This window comes from Dama dama, chromosome 4 (genome assembly GCF_033118175.1).
Source record: "Dama dama isolate Ldn47 chromosome 4, ASM3311817v1, whole genome shotgun sequence".
Lineage (NCBI taxonomy): Eukaryota > Metazoa > Chordata > Mammalia > Artiodactyla > Cervidae > Dama > Dama dama.
In genome coordinates, this window is record NC_083684.1 from 18,441,150 (window position 1) to 18,469,076 (window position 27,927).

Consider the following 27,927-nt stretch of genomic DNA (forward strand, 5'->3'; position numbering starts at 1 on the left):
AGAAAGGTGAGCCCAGACGCTTGATAGCCTGGCCTGCGTTAAGATATTCTACTCCCTGATTTTGTCCACGAAAGTGTGGAAAGAGGCGGCATTTAACGAGCAAATCTAAGGGTCAATTCTCTTCCCAAAGTCTCCACCAATGAGAAAAGGCTTTTTCAAAGAGAGACTCAGTGCCTTGAGAACATTTTCTTCAAAGTGCGGGCAAGGCCTGCCCCCTTGAGGCGTAATGATGGGTTCAAACCATGCTCAGTGAGACCTTCTGGTGAAAAAATAAACACTTCCAATGAATATACATTTAAAAAAAAAAAAATCTCCACTTAAATGCTTATCTTGACTTTTCACCCAGGATCAACTGCAGAAGCGCTTCTGTTTACAAAGCACAGTTCAGCCAAAGTCCAACATGATTTTTAGGAACAGAGAAATGGAGGGAAAGATGCAGAGAACACACAGCAGTGGGCAAATGAGTGTGAGAGCATCTGTTTGGCCTCGTCTGTGACACAGGCCGGGACCACTCACTTTTCAAAGCCAGGATCTCCTAGAGGCAGAGCTTCCTGCTGTGTGGGGGCAGCTGGCCGACAGCAGGGGTGGGGCGGGGGGTTGTTCACCCAGAGGGAGGATCCTGGCTGCGACGGTGAGGAGGGGACAGAGGTGAGAACACAGGGCCAGGGGGCCCCGCCGGACTGGCCGCCACCTCCAGCACCAGGGCTGAGATGAGACGCGCAGACTGTGGCCCAGCGCCTGGACTGAACCCCCTGCTTCTCTGGGTTGACAGCACCTTTTCCCCTCCAGCAGTGCGAGGCCAAGAAGCTAGGAACACAAGGGTCACTTTTGGTTCCACCCTGCTGTGCCTCTGCACTGGTCCCTGACAAGGCCTCTCCTGGCAGACTCTTCCGTCCACCTCCTCTTAATCCCCCATGCCTCTCAAGTTCAGAACACAGACCCCCTAGACTGCTGTCAGAATTTACTCCTGCTCGTTTATTGCCCACTCAGTCCCCTCAACCAAGAAACCAGCAGGGCTGTGACATTCCACAGGCTGAAGGACCAGGATGCGCAGAAGCCTGAATATGAACTTCCTACCTCCCAAGAGACTTCAAGTGCCTCACGGGCTGACTTCCTGCCCCCAGGAGACACTGGGCAGCAACTGAAGCTCTGACTTCCCAGAAAGGACCAAACTCAACAGCAGCTCAGGCAGCAACGGCTCCACCGTGCCCTGCTGTGCTGGGCGGAAGTTCGCTGGGGATCATAGCGGGACGTCGTCATGGGCCAGCAACGGCCGGTCGATGGTCAGGGAGTGGCTCTGCGGTGTGGCCGCCCCCAAGGTCACTGGCCCTCTGCTGCCTGGCCAGCACCACCCTCACTGTGCTGGCGCCCAGGCGGAAGCCCTGCAGGCAGGCGATGGCCTGCTGGGCCTCGGCCGGGTCCCGGTAGTGGAGGAAGGCCCTGTGCTGCGGCCCCTGCCAGGTGAGCCGTGAGGGCACCACGCCCAGTGCGCTGAGGGCCCGCTTTAGCTGGCTCACCCTGACATCCCGGGGGAGGTTCCCAATCTCAACAGAGCTGGGAGGCACGGAGACCGATTCTGGTGGGGCCGGGTCCTGAGGGCTTCTGGCGGTGCTGGGGGCGGCCTGGGAGCCTGGAGGGCTCCGGGGACCATCCCGGAGGGTGACGTCCTTCCCAGTCTGCTCCTCTCGGTGGCGCAGGCTTCTGAGGATAGGTATCTTCTCCATCATCTCACAGCTGATCTGAAAAAGCAAAGCAGTTCCAGCTATTCTTAGGGCATCCAGGAGGGACCACGGGTCGGTCACAGGGAAGAAGCATCAGTCATGCAGTGGCCTCTGCCACACGTGCTCGCAGAAGACTCAGCACCCTCAGGCCAGCCGTCTCCCTCTGCCACTCTGCGTCTGCCCAACAGGACACGGCACCTGGTAGGAGCTGGATGGCTTTCTCCATTTTCCTGGGGGCCCAGAAGGCAGACAATGAGGCGTCCTACGCAAAAGTGGAGCTAAGATCACTGGTATGAGGGTTACAGGGTTGTAAATGGCAACTGCCCTGGCAATGCCACAGGATTACAGGGCACTTTCTACCTCCATATCTGTCCCCTCCCCTGACCTACACCTTGGGTGGGGTGAGGTCTTTAACAGGGCTGTAGGGATCTCTTCCTCCTCCCCCTCCCCCAGGGGCCAAACCCATCTAGGAGTCAGTGAAAAAGCACAATCAAGGCAAATGTGGAACAGAATGCTACACTGAGAACACTTTCTAGCAATGGGTCATCAGGCTACAAAACAACAGATTGCACACACAATGTTATATCTCAGCCAGTAGGACTTTCATACAAAGGACACTTTCGGCTTTTTGACTAAGTTGATCAAAGAGCACTTGTAGCAACGGAGGTGACAGAAGAGCCCCAATACTCGAGGCGGAGGCCCTGTGCTGTGCGCCGGGGACACTGGGGCTGAGCAGAGGCAGAACTGGTCTCATGGGTCTTAAGGAACCACACGGCAGAGAAGGAACAGAAAGATATGCTCAGGTCTTTTTGAAAAACCATTCTTTAGAGGTGCATTCTGGCCTCTGTGGGCACAGAGCACGTAAACAATCAGTCACCAAGGGAATTCCCTGGTGGTTCTGTAGTTAGGACTCCTCGCTCATTGCTGAGGGTGCAGGGTCAATTCCTGGTCAGGGAACTAAGATCCCGCAAAAAAAAAAAAAAAAAATTCAGTCACCAAGAGGCAAGCAATGGTTCAAATGCAGGCTTCCAACAGACATGAGTACCTCATCACGGATCAGCACACAAGATGAACAGGTCTAATTTTTCTACAAAAATAAATAGTTCAAATAGTACCAGAGTTCTCAGTATATTCAGAATCACATGTGACTTAGGGCAATGGTTCTTATCCCTGGCAGGGTGTCAGAGACCCTGGAGAGAAGCTGAGGTTCCCTCCCACAGAGGAACCCCTACAGCTGTGGACAGTCTCCCAACACCCGTGCATGGACCTCCAAACTGCAAGAGGCACACAGGCTCCAGGTTGAGAATCAATGGATTAGGGTAAGAGCGAGAAGAAACGAGAACACCCAAGCTTGTCAAACGCCCTCCCAGAGACCTAGAGGCTTCTGGTCCCCACTGGCTCCCACTCCCACTGCTATGCAGGTAGGTGACTACACCGCAGCAGAGCCTCCCGGGGGATTAGCGCCTCCCCAGCCAGACGCTGTCCTTGTCGCTGGCACAGCTGAGTCAGGAGCCATGCGAGTCTTCAGAACAGAGCACAGAGAAAAACTCCCTCCTCCTCACACTTCCCATTGAAGTGAAGTGAAGTGAAAGTTGCTCAGCTGTGTCCAACTCTTTGGGACCCCATGGACTATACAGTCCTTGGAATTCCCCAGGCCAGAATACTGGAGTGGGTAGCCTTTCCCTTCTCCAGGAGATCTTACCAACCCAGGGATCAAACCCAGGTCTTCCACAAAACAGGTGGATTCTTTACCAGTTGAGCCACAGGGAAGCCCAAGAATATTGGAGTGGGTAAACTATCCCTTCTCCAGCGGATCTTCCTGACCCAGGAATCGAACTGGGGTCTCCTGCATTGTAGGTGGATTCTTTACCAACTGAGCTATCAGGGAAGTCCCACTGCTGAGATGCAAAAAGAAAACAAAAACCATGTCTATGCCATGAAGACACCCATAAGATGGGGCTATGCTTCCTGATCAAAGGGCATTTTCCTCCACTAGAGGCTCTGAGTCCCAAAGAATCCCAAAGACATCCTTAGTCTGGCCAACTCACTCCCTCCCACATCCCTGGTCTGCGTTCTTAAGGAGTTCAAATTCTTGCATTCTTTCAAAGTGTTTAGCAGCAAATTTAAACTGGTCATATTTAGAGTCTGAAGGATTTTTTAAGTTACTGGATCATTTAGAAAGGATGATCAAATTTAAAACAGTAATCACAGTCAGATGAAAAGTGTGTCTATGTCCTTGTATGGAAGAACGAAACGTTGCCCCAGTCCCTGCACCAGCAGTGGGAGCCACCAAGGCCACACCTCCTGGTAAATGCCGTGTAGCCACTGGGCCCGCTGTGGGGCCGTCTCGGCTGGAAGACTGCCCCTTAAGTGCTGAAACTCCCGTGATTTCTGCCCAGTGGATCCACAGGGCTGCCTCAGGTAGACATGCACGTTCTCAAGAAGCCTGGCCCCGTGGGGCAAGGCTCCACACTCACACAGCAGATATCCATCCTAGAACGTGTGTGAAGCACACACGCATCCTTCTGTGCACGTCCCCGGAACTCCCTGACCCGAGCTGGCACTCGGACAGACTGCAATCAGCGGCAGGACAAGGAATGCCCTCCAGCACACTGCAAACCGACCGAGTCCACAGCATCGCGATGCTGGCACACACTAAGGGGTCTTGGGAAGGGAAGTGCAGAAATGCGAGCCTTTAATGTAAAACTGCTCATTTTGAGAGCGCTGTGTTCTTTAGGACAGCAAAGCTCAGCGTTAGTGCCCTCTCTGCAGCCCTGCTGCCCCACGCCCCACGAGTTCTAAAGGCAAAGCCTCTCTGACGCAGGGGCCTCTGCTACTTCCCGTCCCAAGCCCTCTGCCTGCACTGTGCTCCTTGCAGAATGGCACATGTGGGCTGATGGAGGCCCAGAGCGGATGGCTTCTGAGAGCCCAGTAGACAGGCTAGATTCCCACATGGGGACCCGCAGGGGTGTTATTTTTCCTGGCTGGCAATTAGGAACATTTGTTAGGTTTTTTGTCAATTTGCCATGTGAAATAAAAGATTGTGCTTGTTAATTAAACAGGAAAAAAAAATTATGCCTTCTGTAATGAATCATTCCATTTAAAAAGCTGGTATAAAGCAAAATTGTTTTTTTTTTTGTATGTCCCAATCACTTCTTGCTGAAGCATGCAGATGGCGGTCATTTATTAATGCATGTTCACTTTAGGGATTAACTTTAAAACCTGTCCCCTAGAAATGCATGCTAAGCCCAACACAATCAGAAATCTCACTCTCGAGGCATCTGCTGCCAACCCAAGACGACACTGGCTCTAACCTCACCCTCGGCCCACACTGGGGTCACGTGAGTCTATGTGGGGAGCATCACAGAAGGATCAGGATCTATCTGTATGTGCCCAGCAGCCAACCCGAAATAGCACTACAAGCAGCACTGAGCTGCCCCCACCACCTCCCCGTCCCCAAGGTGCCCTGGCTGCACTCACTGCAAGGCCAGGGCAAGACTCCGGGGGCCAGAGAGTCCCCACCCTCACAGGACCCGCCCACACAGAGGGATGACTAGCTGGTGGCAGAACTGAGAACTCAGGACCCACGGTGAGGGGTTCTCGCCATGGCCTCATTGACGACTAGCACCCCCCAGGAAGACGGTGAGTGAGCCCAGGTCCCGGCAAGCAGGCGTTGGTGTGGCTGAGGGGGTCTCAGGAAACTGGCTGGACTGTTTCTCTCTCATCTAAGAGGGATTATATTCATCTAACACAACAGATAACCTAACTTGTTCCTGTTTTCATATTTTTCTTACTAAATTACGGGTATTCTCCGAGGCAACCATCTCCTCTCCCTGGCGAGGCCCCCAGAACCCGCCCTCCCCACACTGCAGCTGGCCCTCAGCTATGAAGAGCCGCCCCGCTGGCGCATCCTCCCAGACCGCACGCTCAGCTCTGAGCACAGCCACCGCGCTCCCACGGCCACTGTCTCGGCCACCACTCATTTAAAGGGAGCCTGTGGGCCCGGATCCCAAGGAACAACCCTGAGTTCTAAACACCCTGAGCAATGTTTCAACAGTCATGAAGGATGCTGCACCTTCTCCCTGCTCTCACCAGGGGTGGGTCCAGCAGGGGCGCAGGTGTTCTGCAGGGAGGCCCTCGGGGCGGGGCGAGAGCACAGGCTGTCCCCTCTGGGCCATCCGTGGCGGTGGACACTGCTGATTCCCACGCCCAGAGGAGAGCAGCCTTCCAGCCCTGGATGGCTCAAGTGTAAGGAATGTGAAACATGGACAAACGTGCTAATTTGACCAAGAGTTTCAATCCAATTGGAGCACAACTTCTCCAGCTTTCTCAGTAACTCTGGCTATTTTCCAGCAGACAGCATCATACCTAGAGGCTGGCTTCTAGCGTCAAACTTCTATTGCAGACCAGTCTGTGATACATGCTACTGCCTACTCTGGAGATAAAGTCACCATGGCATCAGCATGTGAAGCTGTGGGTACTGCCTCCTACCCTATTCAGTTCTGCACGGAATGCAGATGGCACTGAGAAAATCTGGGCTTACAAAAGGAAAGCCTGTTGATTAGGACCACGTGTGGCTGGGATGGCAGAGGACAGCTCTTAGAGACAAAAACCAGCTGGCAAGTAGAGTCAAGGCATGAGCTCTCCTGGTGGAGCTGGTCGCCCCCTGCCACCACCGCTGGTGTCATGTGCAGACCTTGGCTCCTGCCTGCTTGTAGGAACTGGTGGGCTCCTTAAGTATGTTCTCCAGGCCACACCTGGAGACTGATTCAGAAGCTGAATTGTTCAAAAGCTCACGGGTGGCTCTAACACACAGCCACGCAGGCCTGGGGACAGCAGTCCTGGCAGACAGACAACACAGGGAGAGAGGAAGTGTCTGTGAGCCACGGGCCAGCATGTGGCCTCCCTCCACATCACGGTGACCCACCTTGGACCATGCGATTCCCGCTGGCTTGGGGCGCTCACACCCTGTGGTGATGACTCGAGTTGGAGTAAGGATATAGTCCACAGTGAGGTCGTGGTCCTCAAGGAGTGCTTCAGGTATGTCAACAACCTGGTTGAACAGAAGCAGGTGAGGGAGCTAGAGGGGATACAGCCCCGGCCACGTTCGCCGCACCGCTTGATGGAAGGACGATGTCCCCCAAACCTGTCCTGCTCAAGGCCAAGCTGCTGCACCACCAAGCGCATCCAGCCCGGCCGAGCCACACCCGACGTGGCGCAGAGTGAAGGCAGAGACCCAGCTACCCCGCCCCGGCCCCCACGCTCCATGCCCAGTGGTGGCTCTGCTTGGCCTGTTCCCAGGAAGCACCTGGCAGTCATGGACGATGGTGACCACTGGCGTCCCCTGGCTGACTGCTCCCATCGACACCATCATGGCGTATTCAAGGTCGGCATAGCCTTCTCCCTTCCCAATTCTCCAGCCTAAGAGGCAATGCAGAGAAGCAGCACGTGTGGGTTCTGGGGAATCAGGCAGGAGCACACTTCTCATCGTGGACTTGGAGGAGTTCAAGGGGAAGCACCAAGCGGGACGGGTACCGCAGTTAACACACAGTCAAGGAACTTGGCACCCTGTGCACCTTTACAAAGGAAGTGGAGCTAGCACTTACATGAGCTTTATGTTAACAGATTCATATTTAAAAGGGATGAAAGAGTAGTTTTTAAAGCACTAAAAACAAGTTCTTACTAAAGGCAAATCTTTGTCATTGTGCAGGGAAAGCAGGAAGTCTGCATCAGGGACCCGGATGTGAGTTGGCTCAGCCTTGCCTGTAAGGCACTAAGGAGGGACCTCCATGGTGGTCCGGTGCTTAGGACTCTGCGTATCCACTGCGGGGGGCGCCGGTTCAGGCCCTAGTCAGGGAACTAAGATCACAGCCCCACAACTTGGAAGGAGGCGGTTTAAGCAGGGCTATGTTGCAAATTCACATATGCGGCACAAGAAAAGGATCTGTTATCTGAAGCTCAAGGACAAACTAAGCAGGGGGAAAGGACGCAAGACAGTGGACGTGAGCGTGCTGTGAGCTCCCAGCCAAGTCCAGTCACTCCTCTCAGTAGGACGCCCAGGCCAGCCAGGAGTTCTGATCAGCACCATTACCGAGCTCGGAAGCACCATCACTCAGGCATCCTTCTAAGAGTCAGACCTGACTGTGCTACTTTTACAATGAGAAGTCTTCAATCATACATGCAAAGAAGTGAAAGACAGTTCAATAGCAAAGCAGCAAAGGGTACGAACAGACCAGAGAGACAGGTGACAGTGTTCATCAAGCTCACCCAAAGCAGATGTAAATCAAGAGGCAACTCAAAATACCATTGCTCACTATCAGACACAAAAAGTGAGGTGGGATAATCCTAGTTATCAACAGGGGAAGAGGGAGAGAGGCAAGGCAGATGGTGTGCGAGGATGTGAGGTGGGCACCCCTGCTACAGTGTAACTTGGCGACATCAGGATTTAAAAACCCACTGGAAAAAAAAAAAACAACCACCCATTGGTCCGGTAATTCCTCTCCAAGAAGTCATCCCACAGATAGTCCTCAAAGGCTCCCCTACACCACAGGACATGACTACACCACACCCTATGTGTGTCTGCACACAGAGGGTACCCTGAGGACACAGGTAAAGCATCTGTAACAGGAACACCTGGAAAACAAGGAACCCACAATTTTAACATCCACCCCTAAGCATCTCACACAGTAGCTCGGAGCAGGAGCAGGGAAGAGAGTAAATTTAGGGTGATAATATTAAAGGCTGACACTGAGAAACACAATGCTCAGGCCCGGGAAGGAGACCTGGAGCACTTCTCACCAACGACTTACTGGGAACCTGCTGAAGGAAGAGGCTTTGGCTGACTAACTTCCAAAGAGAGATTTGGGGGTGAGCATCTCTGGACATTCTCTTGGCGGGAAAGAAGAAAGAGATGGCTTTCCTGGTGGCAGGGGCCCCAATGGTACACACAGGTTCAAGTCTGCAATGTGCTGACCCCACTCCAAAAGCAGCAGCTTGTTCCCAGACAGCACCAAGCCAAGCCTGGAGTGGGCAGGGTAGAGGGGAAGAGGCCCCAGGGAACCCCAAGGAACCCCAGGGACGAGTCCGAGGGCAGCTCAGCCCAGCACACAGGCTGGTGGGGAGAAGCCTCAGGCCCCACAGGCAGGCTCAGGACACCCCACACTGACCATGAGGCTATTGCTGCACAAGAAAAAAGAGGTTCAGAACCCAGTGTTTCTCCGTTTACTGGAGGCTCTCCAACACTAACTATTTACTGACACACTGCAAATAAATCCAGCCCCAGTTCCAGTTAACTTAAGAACAGAGAGGAAATCTTTCACCACCTGAAAAGAGATGACCTCATGTCCTTTCTCCTGTTAAGAAAAAGTGGAAATGCTGTAAAGGTGTTGAGTGGGGATAAGAGTGGGAGGGACTGAGTTAATTCTTCAACATGAGTGATAGATGCAGTGGTTTCGAAGCCAGGCATGCATCCAGAAAGCTGAAATTACTCACTGTCAACATCTCTAAGGCAACCGGAGCGCTGGGGGAACAGCAGGCTGCAGAGTCAGTGGTCACATCTCAGAGTTTCTGTTCTTAATCTTACCTTTTTCAGAAACAGCAACGGACCCCACCACAACTAAGTCCACAAGGACCTTGGAGTCCAAGCCCACGGGAGTGCTGTAGTTCCTCACGCCCTGTGAACAGACACGCGTCCTGAGAGCTCCTGCCTGCCTCAAAACCCACAGAGATGCGCGATCAGGGTCTCAACCTCCTGCGGGAAGCAAGTGGGCCACCCCACAGCAAACGACACAGCACCGCGGAAGCAGTAGCTCAGGAAACCATGTATCAGAACCATTTTAAGGCAGTTCCCACAATCCTTCACCAGGGGGAACTGACAGCAAAATGAATAGGATATTCATTTCATAATATTCAGCAAATCATTTTCCCCCAGGAGGCAGGAGAGCGCAGTGATTAGAACCCAGGGTCGGGAGTCACAGAAACGGGTCCAGACCCCTCCTCTGTGGCCTCAGCAAAGGAAGCTCTCTGAACATCAGTCTCTTCCTCCATGACACAGGGACAACAGTCCTGCCTCGCCCTGCACACTGGAATGAGACGACAGAGCGCAGGCAAAGCGTCCAGCATGTAAGACACAGCCATTAAGCATGTGGGACATTTTAGCTCACCGTGAACACTGGAGGCCTCTCTGCATGAACAGCCAATTATTCAACCAAAGACCACCCAAAGCACACCCAGTTATCCTAACGAGGCCTGAGTGGGGGCACAGGGAGGCCACTGCGGCCATGACTCTGATGACAGGCACGGGGGAAATCTAGGGAACTACAGTCAGACACTGCGTGGCCCAGTACCCTGCAGGAGTGGTCACCGGGCAAACGACAAGTCCACGACAAGTGAATGGTCCAAGGACCAGTACTATGATTAGCTTGGGGCCTCCCAACAGTCAAACCACAGTCATTGGCCCCAGGTGCCCCCACTGGGGGAAAGCCTGTCTTTCCTTAAGCTCACCACACCCAGGCAGCCAGGCGTTTCTCGCCCATGGCTGGCATCTTCAAGCCTGTTTCAGGGGGCTTGGCGCCTGGCAGCCTTGGGGAGCAGACACCGGCATCAGGTTTTCTGTGCTGTAAGCCGTCTGTCAGGCCCCCCTTCTCTCAGTGGTCAGCCTCACCTGCTCAGTCTGACCAGACAGAGCATGAGCAACCAGGAGTCTCCCTGACAGGCCAAAGTCCTGTTCTATTTAACCAAGAGTCACCGGAGGGGCAGACGGACTTAGGCAGTTAACAGACACTTCTGCCTTCCCCCTGGAGTGGTTCCCAGAACACTCCTGAGTCTAAGAGTAAATGCAGAGACAATGAGGGCAGACACAGGTGGCTGGGGCATGACAGTGGCAGGAGGCTGAGGCACAAACTCAGAGACTTGCCTGCCATGAAGTGAGGTGACATCACAGTCTCCTCAAGTGATATGCACGGTGGCAGCATTTCACCACTAAGCTTTGGCCACCTAAATAATCATACTAAATCTGCATCTGCATTAGACGTGTCTTTATGACTATTTGCCATTTTCCTCTACCACAGAGAAAACAACACTCTCTTTGAGGTTCATGACCCTGGATCTCTGATTTCTAGCCAGTATCTCATGATATAAAAGAGCCCAAACACTGTCCAATTTGCACTTAAGCTCAGTTGTGAGAGCTGGCCTGGCTTTACTCTGGCCAGGCCATACTTTCAGGAGTGCCTGTGAGAGACCGGCCAGTGCTGGCGCGTCACAGAGCCTCCTGGGAACGAGCCGAGTGTTGGTCACCTTTCAAAGGGGAGGGGGATGCTGTGGAGGGGGATGCTGTGAAGGGGGACACAGCCACATCTGACCTGGACTTCAGTATGAGGAAAAGGACTGCTCTTACTGTCCAGAACCCATGATTATAACTGACAAGATTCCCTGCCGGCCCTCAGAAGTGTGGGCTTGGGTCTGTGGCCACGTCCACCAACTGCAGGGGAGCATATGGTGGGCACTTTGAACACTGACCAGCATCAGGGTCATCTTTTATATTCTCACACTTGTTATCCCTTTATTTTTTTCCCCACATGTTTTGTTATCTTCCTTTATTGTATGTATTTTTGTATGTCATGCCAAATTCTGTTTTTGCAATAAGACAGGTTATCAATAAATGACAATAAAGCATTCACTTGTCATACACTAGACTTAAGTGGAAAATCCCTTTTAGAAAGGTATTTCTTAATGTTCCATTTCTCCTTTCCACCAGATTAGGAATCAAATGACCTGGGGTCAACTCTAGAACTCTGAAAAAAGTCACCAAATTCTATTTCTTTGTCTATAAAATACCAGACAAATTTCATTATAGGGCACCCTAATGTAATGTTTACAGTATACTGGTTTCATGGCATTAGGAGGCAGTTAAAAGAAAACATATTGCTAAATTACTAAAGCCTTTATTGCTTCAGTACTTGGTGAGACAATTTCCAATTGAACATATTTTGGAAATTCTGCCACCGTTTCTGGTGGCATCTGAGAAAATGCTCTAGGACACTGAACAGCATCAAAAAGTAACTCTAGAGGGCGCCAGAGTACCAGAGAATTCGCTTTTCCTTCTCTCTTACTGGGAATTTACTATTTGTCACCTTGGTGCAAAAGAAAAACCAAGTGCTTGGCAGCTTTTCTGCTGGGCTCCTGTAACAACAAGATTGCTGAATACCTCACACCACTCTTCATTTGGTTTTGCTAAACCAGACTTCAACCCTGTGGCAGAGTCACACTGTTCTAACTCACCAGAGGGCACGGCTGAGAGTGGTTCTTCCCTGCGGCTGGCGCTGCTTCTCAAACTCACCTGAGAGGTGGCACATTTTCTCAAGATGTCTTTAGTTGCCCCAGGGGGTGGAGTGATCTTATTAAACAACCCCGTTCTCAGTCGCGGTGTTGGAACCAATAATGTTTTTTTGCTCTTTTAAAAGAAAAGACAGTGAATAAATTACAAAATTTAACATGGGAACTTTCTTATGTATCATTTTAACATTTCAGGAACAGAAGCAAGCTACTATTACCTCTATTTTGGGGTATGTGTCAAGAAGATGAGCTGCTTTGCAAACTCAACTGAATAATACTTGGCCACGATTTTACTTAAGAGCAGTTATACTACCCTGACTCAGAATAAAGGGGTGAGGGTTTGTAAAACTGGCTGATTCTATTCTACTTGCCATTCAAAATTGTTCTGAGTGAAAATGATGATGCAAATCCAAAAGAAGTCTGTCCTGAAGAAAATTCCAACCATACCTTGCTGTGCCTTACGCTCCTGGCATTAAGCCCTATCCAGGTACAATGATGTTTTATTTTGAAGCCACGTTAAGACATTACCACATCAAGCACTTATATCTAGTTTGCTGCTCAGTAAATCAGTCTGAGAGATCAGTACTCATTACAATCAATATTTTATACTGACTTGTGTCAATAGCCGTTTTCTTCTATTTAATTCTCAAATGTTTATTGCAAGACCTAGAGCAGAGGTTTTCAGAGTGAGGGTCCCTGGGCACTGTTTGACATGACTAGAAGCTGTGGGGTGGGGTCCAGCAGCCTGGTGTAATAGGCCTAGTCAGTATTCCTGATGCACAGGGTTAAGTTTGAGAATCACGGCCAAGGACACTGCTGCAGATTATACAGGGGTGGGCCATGAGGCAATTATGAAATTTATAAGCTCTTTTATGTAAAAAATAGCATATTTTACTTTTTGAGCAGGAGATGACAGCCTAAGACCAATAAAAGTCCTATAAAATTACAGTTTGGCTTTCTTAAATAACGGTTTTCAACCCCAAGAAGAGTATTTCAACAGAAGTAACGACAGAGGTGGGTGACTTTGTTTGTAGTCTCCAGACTCTGGTGTACTGCCTGACACTCTGCTAACCCACTGGTTGTAAACTAGAGGTCCTTGGGGAGCTCTGAGGCTCACCAAAGTCCGGGTCCACTTAAGCCTGACTCAGACCTGGACATCAGCAACAGTCTTTCAAAGCTCCCCGGCAGGTGCTAACTTACAGATAAGGAGCTCAGACCTGGAGATCTCATAGCTTCACCAGTGAGTTTACTATGACCAATTTCTAGTAATAGCACCAGATGAGGATCTGGGGTTGAGCCTGGGAAGCTGTGCCCCCAGGCATGCTCTGCGGCCGTGTGCATCACCATCCTAGCCTGATCGAGTATGCACCCACCCACCAAGGACGGAAGGTGCCTGCAGAGCAAGGCTTCTCAGGGAAACTGAGAAGGGAAGTAGGGAAACTGAGCTTCAAGATGTCTTGAAGCACCTGAAGCCCAGCAGCATACAGCAGGATCCCACAGACCCCCACACTGCCCCAACATCAACCATCACATGAAATAAAGGCTGTCACCTGAATGTTACTGCTTTTATAGTTTTGTTTATATTTACATGTGTATTTTGATTTTATAATCACACTGGAGGTACGAAATTAAAATTTATTCCAAGTTTTATATTTATGCTATTAAATGAAATTATAAATTAAGGCAACCCCGGGGAGAATTTTTCTTCTTGAAAAGGGGCCTATAATATCTAAGTTAAGAAACACTGCTCTAAATCATGTGTTCGAGGGACTCATTTATCAGATTTTCAACTCGTAAGTCATCAAGTTTCAAAGAATTATAGTATCACAAATGTAGTAGAAGAAATATACATATTGAAATCGTTCTCTTCTGGAGAGGTACATCAACGCCTTTTCTCTTTGAATTCAGACACGTTCAGGACTTCTGACTGACTGACAACGAAAAAGTTCTGAATGTCCTGGGAAAAACAACTCCACGGACACATTCTGCATGGAGGGAGTCAGAACCCTCCCTCCAAATGCAGGATGGTGCCCACTCGCCAGCTACCTGAAGAGGGCAGGCTGGCCAGCAGCCAGGGCTCTGGCTCACGGAATGGGATTACCTGTAGCGCCAGCAACCGGACGCCTTCCAGTGGTTTATCAGGGTCCACTTTAAGTTCCTGCGTTCTGGCAAAAACCTCGAGGTCTCTGATGTTTTGGCAAGCCAGATAAGAGCCCTGGTTAGGTACAAAGACAGAGGTGCACTTACTTCAAGGACGAAGAAACGGGCATTTTTCTGGGGAGCATCAGGGTTGACTTTAATGGTTCTGGCCATTTTGAACGCCTGCAAACCTGGGAAATGTTCGGCGGCCCGAGAAGCACCCTGTTTTTAAATGCAAGTGCAGGTTACCAAAAGGCCACTGCCCTGAGCCACCTGCAGCCTGACGCTCCAGCACCACCCCCTCACAAGCGCGGGGGCCAGTTCTGAGACCAGGTCTGGGGTCACCCGAGACATGTCTAAGGGGGCAGCCAGGGTACAAAGGTCTTAGAAGCCAGCCCCACTGGCTGGGGCTCCTTCTCAGAGTACGTTGGCCCTTAGGAGCCAGCTGTGTGAAAAGGCACCACAAGGATCAAGGCTTCCAGCCGGGAGAAATATTCCACTCTGTAGCAAATGGGAAGCAGTAGCCTCAGTACCACCTCAGGGCAAGATGCAACCCAACCACCAATTCTGCACAGAAAGGCAAGAGGCACTTGAGAGTAAGTGTTAAGTATTAATAACATGATGAAGGACATCTCTAAGAATAGAGACATCCTGGCCAGCTGGTTCAGATTTCACACCACTCACTGTTCACCGAGTTCAAATTCACCGTGAAGCGGGGTGGTAACTGTCTTACTACTGTTACTCATTCAGGGATATCCCAGTTTCCTTGTGAATGCTCCAGGAATGCTTCAGTACCTTGAAGTTGGGAATCCTGTGATGAACAGGCCGGGGAAAATCAGCTAAATTTTGTGACTCCATGTAGTCCCAAATCTGCTCTCGAATGTCCTGTTTGGAAACACCTATGGCAATAAAGGGTGTGATTGATAAACACACAGACAGGAACCCCACAGTGCAGCAGTCTCAGGGCCCAGAGCCTGCCTGCTCCCACTGCACCCTCAGCTCTGCCATGCCAGACAGAATCTAGGGCTCCTGACCCCTATGTCGAAAAACCAAGGTCGGTGACGTCCTACACCTCAACAAATTGTTATAGTCCAAACACAGTGTACATTTAACATAACCCAAAGTGCTTAATGAAGCCTATTCTATGAACCTGTAGGGGCAGCACAAACACCACTCAAGCCACAGACCCAAGCATTCCTAAGTCCTTTTTTTGGAGACACGAGTTCTGCTCAGGCAAGGCTCTGTATTCTCACTCTCAGTCTGTCAGTCTTGAGACAGCTATGACTACTTCTCTCCTTTTGCAAGACCTGTTTGCTTGCCTGAGTGACGTGTAAGCCAGCTGCTACTTTGGATTACTTACTACAATCCACTTTATTGCAAGACTCTTTATTCTAGATCTCACTTTGGAAATGAATTTTCAGGCAACAAATACTCCTTCATTATTTGATTAGGGAAAGCCCTTAGAAACCCTGCATTAACCACGTGCTCCTCTTGAAATGGAGAACTACAAAAAGCAGTTTCCAGTTGAGTGGGAAAAAAAAGTGGCACATTCATATAAATGCATTTATATGGAGTTTTGTTTTTCTTAGTCCAAAAGGCTATCTTTGCACCTATGCAGAAGTTTGTGCCAAATCACTCTGCTGTGACATGGCACCTCTCAACACCTGGGCGGGAAAGAGAGGCAGCTTCACCCTCTCAGGTCCTCAGTCTCCCCTGAGTGAGCAAAGGCTGCTCAAAAGTGACACAGGGCAGCAGTCCCACAGCAGAGACCTGGAGCCACCAACCCGGGCAGTGGGATGTGACTGGTGGCTGGCTTCTCACCATAAACATTTATGAATTATGTGACTTTAAATCTTGTGAATAAATTATAAATAACTTTTTGGTAAATGTACTTTTAAAACACACAAAGGCATCTATATAATGAAGAGCCTCACTGTCTACTGAGTACCAGGTCCCTTCCCCTCAGATAGTCAGTTGTATCCATTTGTTCTGATGAATTTTTCCCCACGCATCTCAGGCTTCTCACAGGAGACCCTCCACTCTTGTCCCTCATCCTCTTTCCCTAAAAGGGTACCCGAGACAAGCAGCTACAGATACTGCTTTGAGTTCTGTTGCTGTTTACTTATTATCCTGCAGATTGGCCCATATGGTATATAAAAAGTACCCTCATACTTTTCTGCAGTTGCATAGTATTCCACGATGCAGGCAGGTCAAATTTTACTCAAGCAGTCCTTGACTGATGGCAGGGGGGTTTCCAACCTTGCTACTGACGTATACCTTTACAGACCTCACCAATTTTATAATGATTTGTTAAACTTTTATGTGTAGTTTTACCATGTTAAGGGCCAGAGCCAAAGGTTTCCAGTGCTTATGCCCTCAGGCTAGACACAGATCCCCTAGGAATACCACTCATACCAGGCCCTTCACAGGTAGACCCCAGAGCGTCCTGGAGCCCACTGCAAACACTCTGGTGCCTCTTGACCCTAGCTGTGCTTCTGAACCACAGCAGAAATCAAGACTGCAGATTCACGCGTATTTAGGGAACAAGCATCTCCGAGGATGCAGGACTATAGTGCTGTCAGCCTGGTTAAGGCCATGCAGGCAGTTTCCAGGACTTAGCTTGTTTCTTTCCTACTGGGAGCTCTGCATTTTCTGGTCTCTGCTGGAAGTCTGTTCTACTCCCTGTCTGTCAGTCAAACCCTGACTCTTCAAGGCCCAGCTTCAGCACCCCCTCCAGGAAGTCTCCCCCCATGCTGCTCCAGTGCTCCGAGGATCCCTGGACACAGAGTGTGGAATGAACTGCAAAGCCCTGCTGTCCACTTCAGCCTCATCTCCTGTCACCCCCCACCATGAATTTAAAAAGTGGCCCAATGTTGGTCCCTGGCCCCACACACTCTGTACCCCTGTCTTTTTTGGGTCTTTGTACCTCCTCTCCTCCCTTCTCCGGTTTACCCCTCCTCTCCTGTCAGGGCTAGCTGAGACAGACATTCCTCCTTTGGGACCCTTGATTCTTGAGGAACCCCAAACACCCTCAGTTTTTGTTTTTTTTTTCAAAACAGAAACCATTAAAACAAATTCCCTGGTGGCGCACTGGTAAAGAATCTGCCTGCCAATGCAGGAGACACAGGTTCGATTCCCCGTCCATGAAGATCCCACATGCCGAGAGACAACTAAGTCCAGGAGCCACAACTATTGAGTCTGTGCTCTAGAGCGGGGGAGCCACAACTACTGAAGCCTGAACGTTCTGCAGCCTGTGCACTACAAGGAAAGCAGCCTTAGGCCTGTGTCCTGCAACTAGAGAGTTGCCCCTACTTGGCACAACTAGAGAAAAACCCCTGCAAACAACGAAGACCCAGCACAGCCAAATAAATATACAATTTTTTTTTAAAAGCTATGACATTACTTTCCCTAACAACTCAGAGGTCTAACAATATCCCCCAGCACTGTGCAGGACGCTGTGTGGGACCCAGGAATTGTAGGAATTGTGGCCCTTGCTCCAGAGTCAATTAATCATCACATCTGAGTGACTCCCATTTAGAAAGCAGTGGGCTAATTGCAAGGGGAGGGAGAGAATAAAAGGGCAGGTCTCTGCCCTTGGAAAGTTACCAAAACATGGGAAATAATTAGGATAATAAAAGGTGACATATATTAATGTGAGAAATGCATGAACCCTGTTCTGTAACTGCCTGTCAGGTCAGCCTGGGTCTCCCTCCTCCTTCTACCTCTAGCCCGGAGCGCAGCCCTGGCACTTGGCAGGCGTCTCCAAAGGTCTTTGTTACTATTCCACTGAGCTACCAGCACCTGTTTCCTGTGCTGTTTCCATACTGCCCGGGCAGTAACGGAGGAGGGGATTTATTCACATTTCTCGAACTCGGCTTTAATAGACCGTGGGGCAGCGAGAGCCTCAGTACCATCTTTGCCAGGCAATGCTGCAATCAATCACCGAAGCTCAGGGGCTCTGGGGGCTAGCCTCCTCAGGGCCTGGGGCAGACGACACAGGAGGCAGCTCTTACGGTGGGGAAAGGGGTCCGGAAACTGAGACCACCACCTACCCAGAAGGCAGTCCCACTTCTTCTTCTACCTACTCCACCGACAGCGTCCCAACCCCGCTCAGAACGTTCGGAGACCCCGCCCGTCCATGTTCCCCCTTCTGTCTCTGGCGGTTTCTCTGCCCAATCCCCGGGGACTCCTCCGCGACCCCTTGCCCGTCCCTCACGTGGCCCCTCCGTGACCCCCGGTTAGTCTCTCAGGCGGCCCCTCCGTGACCCCCGGTCCGTCTCTCAGGCGGCCCCTTCGCGACCCCCGGTCGGTCTCTCAGGCGGCCCCTCCGCGTCCCCCGCCCGACACCCAGGTGGCCCCTCAGCCTTCCCTGGCCCGTCTCTCAGGTAGCCTTCAGCGTTCCCTGCCCGACTCTCATGAGGCCCCTCCGTATCCCCCGCGCGTTTCTCAGGTGGTGCCCGGGGCGGCCCCTCACCCGCCCTCGGCTCCATGGCGACGTTGTCAGTCCGCGACGCCTCCCTCGGCGGAGTCCCGCACGAAGTGACGTCACCGGTGCGCGCACCTCCCGCGCCTGCGCACTGGTCTGGACCGGGGTGGGTTGGGGCACGGTGGCCTCGCCGCAGAGGCCTGGTGGGAACGCCCCGCTGCACGCATGCGCGTGCGACTCCGCGCGCCGGGAGGAGGGCGGTGCGTGTGGCTCTTGAAGGTTTATTCTCAATCAAAGGCCGGCACTGAGCGCTAGGTGTGACGGTCATTTGCCAGGAGCTGGGTGGGCAGAAGAGGGGGCAACCGAGTGAACACCCGTAGCCTGTCCGAGCCCACTGCCAGTTCAAACACACCCACCTCCACTTTTAGTCCCCAGAGGCCCCCTACTCCGGGAAGCCGACCGGGATTGCTCCTCCATGACTCAATTCCTCTCTTGTGAGACTCTACAGATGTTAAATGGCACGGTCTGTTTTCTGCTCCCTCTCTTCTCTCCGCATCATCTTCACACAAACACCTCCTGAAGTGCTAAAAAGTAAATAAATAGAATAATAAATAATTCTAATAACAACAGAAGCTAGCTCCCGAGAAGCTAGATTCCCTTCCCCCTGGGGAGTGAGTCACTCTGATTCGTTTAGTCCTTTGTAGGCCCCTAGGATCTCCCTCTCTTATGGTCACCGTGAGACCCAGTGGTCACTTTGAGGGAGAGTGGTGATTCTAAGCCTGATGTATTTCCTGGAGCTCAGAATACCCAACCCACAGTCTGCAGACTCGGTGAAAAACAGCTTCCTCACTTCTTTCTTTCCCTGCCCTGTCCAACAATCAAAGCCCTGTCTGCACCTCCCAGGGAGCAGTCTGCTTTTTCTGGGCTCTGATAATGAATCCTTTTACCCCACAGGGTTAATTACAGGCTTGTAAGTTGGTGGTATAAAAAACTAAAATGTCATAGACATTGAGTCATGTGTTCAGAAGTCATGCCTTCACGCATACACTCTTGACTGTGTATATATATAGTCATGAAATTATATAAATGTATGTTTCCACATAGACTATTTACATAGAAGTTTGTATTTTAACTTTTTAAGTTGTCTCTAATTTCCAAGACACTAACCCTAATCTTAAAGAGGCAACAAAGTAATGAGTTAAGAGATCCCAATTCCCTCACTTGTAGCTGAAAATTTGGGGTTACTTAAAATCTCTAGACCTACGTTTCCTCACCTTTAAAATGGTGATATTAACAGTACCTACCCCAAAAGAGGATTAAATGAGATGTCACAGGCAGAACATCTTGGTACATAGTGGGCATGCATTATATTTTCTCTTTATTTATTAGGGAGAAAAGTCTTGGAAAAGTCATACATTCATACAATAAACACTTCCTGTCCACCGGCTCCAAGGTACCCTACAAGGCATTAGGGCTGCAGAGAAACAAGACAGAGTTGCCACTGCCTGGAGAGGTAGTACTTGTGTAGCAGACATGAGGTTGCTGAACAAAAGTCAGCTCATCATCTCCCTGGGCCCAGGGAAGACTGAACTTCCCGTCCCTGGGCTGTGTTGGGGCCGTGTGATCAGCTCAGTGAGTTGCAAATGGAAGAGACGTGTCACTTGGACAGTTAATTCCCAGGGCAGACTCTCTCTCTCTTGCCCCTGCCGAGGTGACAGGAAAGGCAGCCTTTGAAAACCCAGGCTCCTGAGTGACACCCTGCTGTTGGCTCAAGATTATGAAGTCAGTGAGACTTGGGTTATCACTGTAGCATATACCAGCCTCAACTGACTGATACACTGTGTAAGCAAACCGACTATACAGCAACAAGGAAAAGGCCAACTATAAAGGACTGGCATGCATTTAGCTCTCTTTAAGAAGAAACCCTGGTGCTTGGAAAGATTGAAGGCAGGAGGAGAAGGAGATGATAGAGGACAAGATGGTTGGATGGCATCACCGACTCAGTGGACATGACTCTGAGCAAACTGGGAGATAGTGAAGGACAGGGAAGCCCAGTATGCTGCAGTCCATGGGGTCACAAAGAGTCAGACATGACTGAGTGATGGAACAACAACAAGAAGAGCATATGTATATCTTTAGTACTCTGTTTTGGAAACATCTACAGTACTCTATTAGATTTCTCCAATGTTGATTGTGCTAATTGGGGCAGTTCTTGAATTATAAAGATAGATAAACTCCTTAGGGGCTCCCCTGGTGACTCAGATGCTAAAGAATCTGCCTGCAATGCAGGAGATCCAGATTCGATCCCTGGACCGGGAAGATCCCTTGGAGAAGGTAATGGCGACCCATTCCAGTATTCTTGCCTGGAGAATTTCATGGCTTGAGGAGCCTGGTGGGTTGCAGTCTATGGGGTTGAAAAGAGTTGGACATGACTATATTTTTGAGGTCAAATCAGTGGATCCTAAAGGTAATCAACCCTGAATATTCACTGGAATGACTGATGCTGAAGCTGAAGCTCCAATACTTTGGTCACCTGATGGAAAGATCCAACTCATTGGAAAAGACCCTGATGCTGGGAAGGATTGAAGGCAAAAGGAGAAGGGGGCGGCAGAGGATGAGACAGTTAGGAAGCCTCACTGACTGAATGGACATGAATTTGAGCAAACTCCGGGAGATAGTGGAGGACAGCGAAGCCTGGTGTGCTACAGTCCATAGGCTGCCAAAAAGTCAGACACACTTAGTGACCGAACAACAACAAGGCTCCTTAGACAGTCAGCTTTAAAAAAAACAAACAAACACACAAACAAACAGAACAACCACAAGTTAACGTGATAAAATCCATGGTTGTTCAAGATTGTTTTTCAGAAACTTGGAGAACACAAGGAGAAGAGACACTGGGGCCAGTTGGGCCCCCACAGTAGTGTTTGCAATATGGAAACCCTAATTTCCTTCCATGGAAAGATGTTTGCTCTGTGTCACATCCCTTTTTAATTTCCAAAATAACAAAGGTGGTTTCCTCCCATTTGTTTTTAATTTTGAGAATTCTCAAAGTTAGAGAAAAATTGCAAAATCAATAAACAATGAATACCCACATACCATGGGTCCAGCAATTGGCCTCATTTTAGATAAATTTCTCTTTCCATCTCCTCTCTATACACACCCTCCCTCTTAGTTGAATCTTTTAAAAGTTGCAGAGATGACTAATGTCAGCTCTAAATATTTTGACACGCATCTTTTAAAAACAAGACATGCTCTTACTTGATCACATATAATTATCACACTCAAGAATTTTAACCTTGATGTAAGACTACTACTGAATATGACGCCAGATTAAAATTTCTCCAGGTATTCGCAAACCTATCCTGTATTAGTGTTTTTTAAAATTTCCTCCATCTAGGATTAAGTACTGCACTCAGTTGTCAAGTTTCTTTAATATTTTAGTGAAGAATAGTCTTTACCCCTGTTATTTTGTTGTTCATGGTTCTACCTTTTATGAACGGTGGTTTGGAAAAGTTTCTAGCAGTGACCCACTTTTTGCCCTGGAAAACATTTCTAGGTGCTGGACTGCAGTGGATTTTTAAGAAACAGCATTGACTGTGATGAACCCAAGGGTTCATCAGATCCCAGGTAGCTTTTGGAAGCCCGAGACTGCTCTCATTCCTGGACCCTTTCCCTAAAACCTCGAGAGTCCAAGAGAAAAATGTACTGAAAATAGTGAGAAGAGACACAAAACTCCTTTCACTTGTCCAGTCTTTGAGTTCTCTGTTGTGCCTCAAAAGCAGAAGTGGTTGCAGAGATGTTTAAGTCTCTTTTAACTTTGGTTAAGGTTATGGGTTGTTACTGCCAATGTCAGGCACACACATGCAGCAAAAACATTTTTGATGAATTCCCTGAAACTCACGCTACACATGGGGCAGAAAGACAGCTGCCGCGGGGAGACACGGAGGAGAGCAATTTGTTAACAGCCCTGGAAAAAATATTGCCAGACTTGTAGACACCTAAGAGGAGCAGGTTTTATTTGCTTAAAACCTCAGCAAGTCTCCCTAGAGAGGATTTCTTGCTCCCCAAGCAGTTTCAAAGACATTTCTGTTTTCCAACACATCATGTTCTTGACACATTGCAAAACTATGGAAAATGTTTTGTTTTTTCTTGATCCACGCTCGGCACAGTTTATTTAGCCTCTCTACTTTATTCCTGCCATGCAATGCTAAGGTGCCTCCATAAGGTGTCAGCACCTCCATTGTAACCAAAACGGTTGACTCCCCCTCCGCCCAACACACACACACCTCCCCTCAACTATTTTAAGGGTAGTTCCCTAGTAGGCCTCAAGGTGGCGCCGACACCACGGGGCCGCCCCAGCTGCCTCCAGGTGCAGGAGCCCGAGGCGCCCAGACTAGGGCTCCAAGCCGGGTGGCGGGGGATTGACTTCGGTATCTTCTGCCGTTATCGTCGCTTATTATTCTAGTGATGCACGGGGCCCTCTGGGGCCCGATTAGGCTTTCAGCTCACTGACAGCAAGGTCAAGAAAGGAAGAAATCAGCAGCCTCCAATCCAAAATACTTTGGCAGGAAAAAGAAAAGATCGGAAACATGGTTTTTGCAAAGTCCAGGTGTGTGGAAGGTGTTGTTTTAATAACCTGAACAAACATCTCTCCCGGAGTCCTACTGAGCGGAGAAGAAACTTAATTCCAGGGGCAAAGGAAAATGTCTCTCTCACCTCTTCTGTCTTGATTATAAGGAATTTTTCCCTCCCACCCCACTTTTTTTTTTTTTTTTTTTGCATTGGGGGGATAATTTAGGCAGTTCAGCCTAGTTCTTTTCAGATGTCATCGGTTTAAACCTGGACACCCTTGTAAATAGAAACTCAGGCAGAAACTGCCATTTGGGGATTTATTTTCCGTGGTCCTTAGCTATTTTGGTTTTTTCCCTGTGATGTGATAAGGCTTTAAAAAATTTTTTTAAACGCACCTCATAAAAGCAGAGTAAATAATATTCCTGCAGGAAGTCTACAGATTGAGGGGTGTTTCCTGATCAATAGTTTGCATTTCCAGTAAAATTGTGAGAACTCGGGCTGCCTGTCACGTAGTCGAGGAGAAAGACACTTTTTGCTAAAGGTGTTTTTTTTTTTAATGGATGTGAAAATACTAGAGGTATGAAAAAATAATAAGGTTGTAATGGAAGCTGAGGGGTGGGAGTTCAAACCATTCACCTGTGAGCTGAAGAGTGGGCAGCCTCATTTTACTTCGTTGCCCCCCTAAAATTCAAATTAGAGAAAGAACCCGGGGCGCCCATAAAAAAATGGAGTGAATGTTTCAGAAGCAGAATATTCTAGGTAATAGGAACTTATTTTGTACTAAATGCTTTCCCTTTGATTTTTAATTTATCAGGACATAATACCATTCATCGGTAACGAACATAAGTTTTTTTTGTTGTTGTTGTTCCGTTTTTGAAAATGAATGAAGTGTCCCCAGCGTGTTTTATTCACCTCTTCAAAAGCTAAGGCTGACAGTAGATTCTCGAAAACCCTTTTCTTGGGAACCTAATAAACAACTGACGGGGACATTGAGGAGGGGGAAAGGAATCCTGAAATACAAAAGTTTTATCCGAGGTCTTCCCTACCCAACCGGATAGACAACTTCAGAAGAATTCTGACCAGCGTTTAGCCCGTCACAGAGTGTCCTGCCCCTTCGGGGAAGCGAGCGAAGGGGGACCTGATTATTCGAGGTGTTGAAGAAATAAATACTCAGTGCACAAATAAACAAACTTCCCGGGATTCCTCGAGAGAAGGAGAAAGCTCTGAAGGGCTAAGACCTCCGAGTCGCTCCAGGTTCGTATCCAGAATAATACCGTCTCCCGAGGTGTCTTGAACCATTTGCAATCGCTTATCCCATCCTCACACGGAGCCCGGGTGCCCAGACCACCTTATCAAACCGCAGCCAAACAAAAAAGACTAAAATACAGAAAATCAACGCGGGGACTCCCTAAGGGGCTTCGCCAGGAGCGGGAGGCGGGGGCTGCGCGCGGGGCTGCGGGTTCCTGCCGGCGGGGCCGCGGTCGGGAGCCCGCGCTACGGATGCGCGTCCCCGGCGAAGCCCCCGCCGACTGCGGCTCGGGTTTCTCCTCGCGGGCAGGGGAGCCCGGCTGTGCCGCAGGGCCGGGTGGCTGGTGCATTGTTCCCGGCTTCGGGGAGCGCGGGAGTCAGCCTGTCAAAGGGAATTTATCTCTGGGAAAACGGAGCTACGCGGCGAGTCTGGGGTTGGTGGGCTGCGAGCGTCTACGCGGGAGGGCAGAGGGGGAGATGAGCTGAATTATTTCCCTCTCTTCCCCAAACCCCACAACACCGCAACCGATGTCGGGGATGCTTTACCGAATCCACGGCGAGTTTAGAGGATTATATTCTGGAGGCATCGCTACGTTCCCCGCTTCGCTATCTGCCTATCCCCTATAGACGCCTGGGCCTCCCTCCTCAGATGGGGGTGAGGGGCACTCGGTTTCTATAATTCGCCTCTTAAACATTTATAGGTTATTCTTGACGGCCCTGAACCTGGAAACTCCCCGTTGATTATTAATTATTTGCTTAAATAATGACCAAATCCAGAGGAGGCCTCTCCATTCCAATTCAGCACATTTACTTGGAATCCATTACACCTGGGCCCCCACAATTAGGAAATCTAATTATTCGCCTCATCACTCATTAATAAGAAAAATAGTCCCAGGTTCTTTGCTACTTACAAGGTCTTTGGGGAGATATTGGACTACATTAATCAATTCGGTTTTATATCTCAAACTCACTTTTATCTGCAAAGGAGCGCTAGTTTTTTTGTTTTTTTTTTTTTGCTCTGGGCACGTGGGCCCATTAACCAAAATGTGATAATAAAATAAATTTTAATAAGATATAACTCTTTTTAAGAAAAAAAAAATCTTTTCAAGTCAAGACTGGGCTGCAGGAAAGTCTGGTTCTGCGCGGCTGGGTCTTAGAGCCGACGGATTCCGGCGCTCGTCGTCCTGATTGGTGCCAAGTCCCCACAGAGGCCGCCTTATTGGTCCAAAGTTCCCGGAGGGGGCGTGGCCGGGGGAAAGTAAAACCTCGCTTTCAGCAAGAAGACTTTTGAAACTTTTCCCATTCCCTAAAAGGGACTTTGCCTCTTTTTCCGGGCTCGGCAGGGCAGCACCCTGGACCCCGGCTCGCCGACCCTCAGGGCTGCCGATTTGCTGAGTGGGGGGGCTTGGAGAGCCGCCTTCCCTTTCCTGACGCGGACCGAGCGGCCAGCGTTGGTGCACCGCGCGCGCGGCGTCTCCTCTCGGTCCCCGGCCGCCCGCCGAGTCCCGAGAGCGAGCGAGGAGTGAGCCGGGGCCGGCGCTGCGTTCGCCGGGGCGCGCCTTCCAAGATGCTGCTCCGCCCGGTCCGCTGAAAGCGAGCGCCCCTTCACGGTCCGAAGGCGGGCGCCCCGCGCCGGCGCCTCCTCCAGCTCACCCCTGAGGCTTCCAGGCGCCCGGGGCTCCCCCCACCGGCTCCCTTCTTCCCTCTCTCGCTCGCGCTCGCTCTCGTAGGGCCTTCCTCGCGGTCCGTGCGCGCAGGCGGTGGCTAGCCGTCTCGGACGCAGCATGCAGGCGCGCTACTCTGTGTCCGACCCCAACGCCCTGGGAGTGGTGCCCTACTTGAGCGAGCAGAATTACTACCGCGCGGCGGGCAGCTACGGAGGCATGACCAGCCCCATGGGCGTCTACTCGGGCCACCCGGAGCAGTACGGCGCGGGCATGGGCCGCTCCTACGCGCCGTATCACCACCACCAGCCCGCGGCGCCCAAGGACCTGGTGAAACCGCCCTACAGCTACATCGCGCTCATCACCATGGCCATCCAGAACGCGCCCGAGAAGAAGATCACCCTGAACGGCATCTACCAGTTCATCATGGACCGTTTCCCCTTCTACCGGGAGAACAAGCAGGGCTGGCAGAACAGCATCCGCCACAATCTCTCGCTCAACGAGTGCTTCGTCAAGGTGCCCCGCGACGACAAGAAACCTGGCAAGGGCAGCTACTGGACCCTGGACCCGGACTCCTACAACATGTTCGAGAACGGCAGCTTCCTGCGGCGCCGGCGGCGCTTCAAGAAGAAAGACGTGCCCAAGGAGAAGGAGGAGCGCGCCCACCTTAAGGAGCCGCCCCCGGCGGCGTCGAAGGGCGCTCCGGCCGGCCCCCCTCTAGCGGACACCCCCAAGGAGGCCGAGAAGAAGGTGGTGATCAAGAGCGAGGCGGCGTCGCCGGCGCTGCCGGTCATCACCAAGGTGGAGACACTGAGTCCCGAGAGCGCGCTGCAGGGTAGCCCGCGCAGCGCGGCCTCCACGCCCGCCGGCTCCCCTGACGGCTCGCTGCCGGAGCACCACGCGGGCGCTCCCAACGGGCTGCCCGGCTTCAGCGTGGAGAATATCATGACGCTGCGAACGTCGCCGCCGGGCGGCGAGCTGAGCCCCGCGGCCGGGCGCGCGGGCCTGGTGGTGCCGCCGCTGGCGCTGCCCTACGCCGCCGCGCCGCCCGCCGCCTATGGCCAGCCGTGCGCGCAGGGCCTGGAGGCTGCGGGCGCCGGGGGCTACCAGTGCAGCATGCGCGCCATGAGCCTGTACACCGGGGCCGAGCGGCCGGCGCACATGTGCGTCCCGCCCGCTCTGGACGAGGCCCTCTCGGACCACCCGAGCGGCCCCACATCTCCCCTGAGCGCCCTCAACCTCGCCGCCGGCCAGGAGGGCGCGCTCGCCGCCGCCGCTGGCCACCACCACCAGCATCACGGCCACCACCACCCGCAGGCGCCGCCGCCCCCGCCGGCTCCCCAGCCGCAGCCGGCGCCGCAGCCCGGGGCTGCCGCGGCCCAGGCGGCCTCCTGGTATCTCAACCACAGCGGGGACCTGAACCACCTTTCCGGCCACACGTTCGCGGCCCAGCAGCAGACTTTCCCTAACGTCAGGGAGATGTTCAACTCCCACCGGCTGGGGATTGAGAACTCGACCCTCGGGGAACCCCAGGTGAGCAGCAACGCGAGCTGTCAGCTGCCCTACAGATCCACGCCATCCCTCTACCGCCACGCGGCTCCGTACTCCTATGACTGCACGAAATACTGACCTGCCCTGGCCCTCCTCTGCCCTGGCTCGCTCCGGCTTCGCCTCCCAGACGCGACCCTCTCAGACAGTTCAGGCTGCAGAGACGCAAAAAGAACCAAAACTTGCCCGCCGCTTTTTCCGCAGACCCGGGAGCAGAGAGCGCGCGCGTGCCAGCCTCCGCCCTCTGCGAAGCTGCAGGTAACTTTAACTCGCCGCC

The 27,927-nt window shown here is 51.2% G+C and overlaps 2 protein-coding genes across 4 annotated transcripts in view; one reads left to right on the forward strand and one right to left on the reverse strand.

Moving 5' to 3' along the window:
- Positions 1 to 954: 954 nt before the first annotated feature.
- Positions 955 to 18,781, reverse strand: MTHFSD (methenyltetrahydrofolate synthetase domain containing). Of its 2 annotated transcripts, none has more exons than XM_061138329.1 (8): positions 18,667 to 18,781; positions 14,988 to 15,091; positions 14,155 to 14,268; positions 12,058 to 12,171; positions 9,304 to 9,394; positions 7,030 to 7,142; positions 6,649 to 6,774; positions 955 to 1,739 (listed from the first exon to the last, which is right to left on the reverse strand). In XM_061138329.1, exons 1-8 carry the CDS (start codon positions 18,680 to 18,682, stop codon positions 1,257 to 1,259), a joined length of 1,161 nt encoding a protein of 386 aa, XP_060994312.1. In that variant the 5' UTR covers positions 18,683 to 18,781; the 3' UTR covers positions 955 to 1,256. The 2 variants fall into 2 exon arrangements, with proteins under 2 accessions (XP_060994312.1, XP_060994313.1); XM_061138330.1 differs by lacking the exon at positions 14,155 to 14,268 and adding an exon at positions 14,301 to 14,414.
- Positions 18,782 to 25,932: 7,151 nt separating this feature from the next.
- FOXC2 (forkhead box C2) overlaps positions 25,933 to 27,927 on the forward strand; it is a 93,446-nt gene continuing 91,451 nt past the window's right edge. For both annotated transcript variants that reach the window (XM_061134218.1, XM_061134212.1), the window contains exon 1: positions 25,933 to 27,908. In XM_061134218.1, coding sequence (XP_060990201.1) covers positions 26,223 to 27,731 — 1,509 coding nt within the window. In that variant the 5' untranslated portion in view covers positions 25,933 to 26,222 and the 3' untranslated portion in view covers positions 27,732 to 27,908. The remainder of the gene's footprint in view (positions 27,909 to 27,927) is intronic.

Coding starts and splice junctions, on each gene's coding strand:
- MTHFSD (XM_061138329.1), bottom strand. Junction 14,269..14,987: donor ACAGGATTCCCAACTTCAAG/GTACTGAAGCAT, acceptor GTACCTAACCAG/GGCTCTTATCTGGCTTGCCA. Junction 6,775..7,029: donor CCATCGTCCATGACTGCCAG/GTGCTTCCTGGG, acceptor CTGTTCAACCAG/GTTGTTGACATACCTGAAGC.